The sequence below is a fragment of the Triticum dicoccoides genome, chromosome 2A (genome assembly GCF_002162155.2).
Source record: "Triticum dicoccoides isolate Atlit2015 ecotype Zavitan chromosome 2A, WEW_v2.0, whole genome shotgun sequence".
Lineage (NCBI taxonomy): Eukaryota > Viridiplantae > Streptophyta > Magnoliopsida > Poales > Poaceae > Triticum > Triticum dicoccoides.
Window position 1 is genome coordinate 109,629,535 of NC_041382.1, and position 3,876 is coordinate 109,633,410.

A 3,876-nucleotide genomic window follows, 5' to 3' on the forward strand; every position below is an offset into this window, starting at 1 on the left:
GCTTCCGGACGATTGCTCCCCGGACATTGGGGTCCTTAAGGAAACACCCTCTGCAAATCCGAAAAGAAAAACACCCTCTAAGATATGAGTATGAAAGAGCTTGTTGCTAGCATTTTTTTACTACCAATAGTTGAAAGATGCAGTAGGAAAACACAATACTACCCGCTTTTTGGTTTATTAGGCATGCTTGTATCCCTAGAATAACAATTTGTCAACATAGTATGATCTATATATAACTAGAAAGATAGTGATTGAAATGTCAAATGATCTATTTTTCTAGTGGTATAAAAAGCGAGAAAATTGAAAAGACTACAAACAAGGTTTGTTACATGCTCGCCAAGGAGCCAAATAGACGACAACAAGCAAAGTCAGAATAAACCGAGCAATATAGATTGTAGGCGTCTGTGCAGGGTGCCTGGTCTTGTGCTGAGCAAGCTTAAAGCGCCGCATCACTTCCTCCGGCATGGCTTTGTCCTTCGCTCTCCCTAGCGACTCCCAATTTGGAAAAAGAGCATTGCTTTCAAAACATAAGCTGCAGGATAAGAAAGAATAGAACCCTCAATCATAACGTATATTCCGCAATGCATTGCATTGGCAACAAAGAGACGCCAAAACAACCCTGCGAGTGCTACCCTTCAACCCATGAACAATTGTCAACCAGTCTCAGGTGGATATAGTACCCTAGTCTGTGCCTACCATATTGCGAATGCAGCTCCAAATAACTTTCGCCGGGCTGCAAGAAAAAAAATACGCTCCGCGTCTTTTGGATTGCCACTAAGGAAACAAAAACCATGGCTTGGAACATGTCTCTGCTGAATATTATTGCTGCAAATAAACAAAAACCATAATAATAGTTATCCATCGGTCGACATTGATTGCCGTCTGATGAAGATCATCACACCCCTTTTATAGTTGCACGACCTTGATGTTGAAAATCAGGCCACCCTTGAGGTGACCCCAAAATAGCTATTTCTCTTGTTTAGTGTATTTCCGGGTCGGCTAAGAAGAAGAAGAAGAAGAGAAAACAAATACAAAATCAACCTACCTAGGCAGCTAGATGCAATGAAAGCTGCACCTTCTAACAAAAATTCAAAAGCACAGTGATGTTTTTCGTTCTCCAAACTTCATTTCATGGAACCGTGACGCTGTGATTAAGCCGGTCCATCGTCCATGTGCTAATTACACTCCAGGACAAGAGCTTGCACAGTATAAAGTACGTACGTCCTCTCCCCTTACAGCTCAATCATCATCATGGCCAAATTGACGCACGCACGAACGAACGATCCAGCCACGTACGGGACCAACACCGCACCATCACCAATCACCAAAAGGTAAAGCGACCGATCGATCGAGGACGAATTCAATGGCCCGGCGGACCCCTTGATAAAGCCAGACGTCCGCGGAAGCTGCCTGTGATTGATTAATCATCACCACACCACACCACACCACACTCTTTATTTAATTAACCACGCAAAAATCAAACACCTTTATATAAGCAGGAGCAAAGTAATATATGTATCCCTCCATCGTCGATCCTTCTGTGTTCGTCATATGCACTTTTACACGCAAAGTTATACAGATCAATCAATCAATCAATCACCAAATCAAGATGAAAGAAAGAGAGAAAGAAAGAAACAAGAGGGAACGTAAGGGAGAAACAATTTACAAACCAAAACCTCACCAAACATTTCTTAGTATAGCTACTAGGAGTATTATAAACTCGCGTATACGTTACAATCTGGATCTTTGCATGTCGTGGCGGCAGCGGCGGTTGATTGCCGGCCGCCGGCCGTTGGTGTCGGGCTGTCGGTTGGGTACTTGGGTTCAATTCAAGCACCAGTTGATGCCGAGCCCGTGCGCGTCGAACTGCGCCGTGGCGGCGTCGGCGGCGGCCTTGCTGTCGCCGTAGATGCACTGGCCCTGCTGGTGGTACTGCGGGTAGCCGCCGTCGAACACGTAGTCGGACCACTTGAGCTCGTCCAGCGCCGCGCCGTAGTGGTCGGCGGCGGCGCCGGCGCCGGCGCCGTCCTCGGTGCAGCTGCTGATCGACCCCAGCTCCAGCCACGGCAGATGGTGGTTGCTGCTGCTCTGCGTGGTCGACGACTCGAACCCGCTGCCGCTGTTGCTCGGGTTGTTTTTGTTGTTGTTGTTGCAGCACAGCTCGTCCGTAGCGTTGCCGTTGGCCACGCCGCCGGGGCTCACGCCGGCCATGGAGTTAAGCGTGCTGGAGCTCGACACCGACGGGATGACTGCGCCGTGCAGGGCGTCCGCATCCAGGTACCCGGCGAAGTCCGCCGTCTGGTTGTTGTTGTTGTACCCCGACAGCGAGGACAGTGACCCATCGTCGCTGCACCCGCCCACCACGCCGCCGGCGCCGTCCATGCTGCCCCGGCTGTACACGTAGCTCTCCGCCGACACCAGCGGCGGCATGTGCGGTCCTCCCACGGGGGACGACAGTATCAGCTCGGCCTCGCTGAACACGGCGGAGCGGCTGACAGGCGTGGCGGCAGCGGCAGCGCCGGCTGGGGCGAGCGGCTTGTGGGTGGCCGGGTCGATGCCGCGCTGGCGGAGCTTTTTCTTGATGAAGGAGTTCCAGAAGTTCTTGACCTCGTTGTCGGTGCGACCGGGCAGCTGCGCGGCGATCTGAGACCACTTGTTGCCGAGGATGGAGTGGAGGTGGATGATGAGGTCCTCCTCCTCCTGCGAGAAGGCGCCCCTCTTGAGGTCCGGCCTCAGGTAGTTTATCCACCTCAGCCTGCAGCTCTTCCCGCACCTCTCAAGGCCTAACAATGCAGCAGCAAATTAATTAAAACCCGATTAATCCCATCAAATTAGCACTTCAAAACTGCTAACTAATTCTCCACACAACAAACATTGCCAATCAATTGCATCACATAAAAGGAAGCCATCTCTAATTTAGATAGAAAATGTTATAGTGGCACTAGCTAGCATAACTGGCCAGAAAGCTACTGCTGCATTGGCGGATCAAGGAGGGGGCAAGAGCTAGTGCAGTAGTAGTGAACTAGGGATGTGGCTATAGGCTGGTACGGTACCTGCAATCTTGGGGACGGAGCTCCAGCAGCCGTTGCCGTACTTGGCAATGTGGTTCATGAGCTTCTCGTCCTCCTCCGGCGACCAGAGGCCGCGCTTGAGCCTCTTCTTCGTCCCGCCGGGCCGCTTCGACATGCCGCCGACTGACTGAGACGACGCAAACCGAAGCTCAGTTTCTTTGCCGCCCGTGCAGCTTTGCTAGCCGGCCGTGGCGAGCAGAAGGCGGCGGCCGACGATGGCGGCAATGGCAGAGGAGGGAACGACCGACGGAGCGATGGAGGGAAGACAAAGCGAGGGCAGAGTATAAAAGGGGCCTCGGGGCGGAAGGCGGGGGGTCGCTCTCAGGTAGGTGCCAACGTAGCGCTTGCCTCGCTCCTGCTAGCTACAGCCCAGAGTGTAGAGAGTACACACACACGGAGCTAGCTAGCCAGTGTCAGTACTGCTGCCGGCGTACTCTCTCATCTTTTCAGCTCCAGTGAACCCGCCTTTGCCCATCCGTCGGGGCAGATAGGTTGGTCGTGAAATCTTTTGCCCGTGTCGTGTGCGTCGTGTGTGTGTGGGCTGATTAGACAAAGAGATTAGGTCTCCTAACTGTCCACCCAGCTGCGGTAGGGCTGGTTGACTCTTTAGTGTCCCCCCTGCTTTTCCGCGCCTTTCCCCCGCTTAATCATTTTTCACCTTGACACCTTTGCATCCTCCACTACCACACCACCCACACAGATGCTGCATGCATTGCATTGCATGCACCCCGTGGGGCTTTGGATGACGCTCACTTTGCGTTAGGATCACTTCTTGAGGCTGCAAGTTGTCTGGAACGCAAGCAAT

The 3,876-nt window shown here is 52.3% G+C and overlaps 1 protein-coding gene across 1 annotated transcript; it reads right to left on the bottom strand.

Annotated features, from left to right (window-relative positions):
- Window positions 1-1,492: 1,492 nt before the first annotated feature.
- LOC119353671 (myb-related protein Zm38-like) lies at window positions 1,493-3,334 on the bottom strand. The gene is made up of 2 exons (XM_037620321.1): window positions 3,054-3,334; window positions 1,493-2,783 (listed from the first exon to the last, which is right to left on the bottom strand). The coding sequence occupies exons 1-2, from the start codon at window positions 3,184-3,186 to the stop codon at window positions 1,825-1,827; spliced, it is 1,092 nt and encodes a 363-aa protein (XP_037476218.1). The 5' UTR covers window positions 3,187-3,334; the 3' UTR covers window positions 1,493-1,824.
- Window positions 3,335-3,876: the final 542 nt, after the last annotated feature.

Coding starts and splice junctions, on each gene's coding strand:
- LOC119353671 (XM_037620321.1), bottom strand. CDS start 3,186: ATGTCGAAGCGGCCCGGCGGGACGAAGAAGAGGCTCAAGCGCGGCCTC. Junction 2,784..3,053: donor CTCCGTCCCCAAGATTGCAG/GTACCGTACCAG, acceptor CTGCATTGTTAG/GCCTTGAGAGGTGCGGGAAG.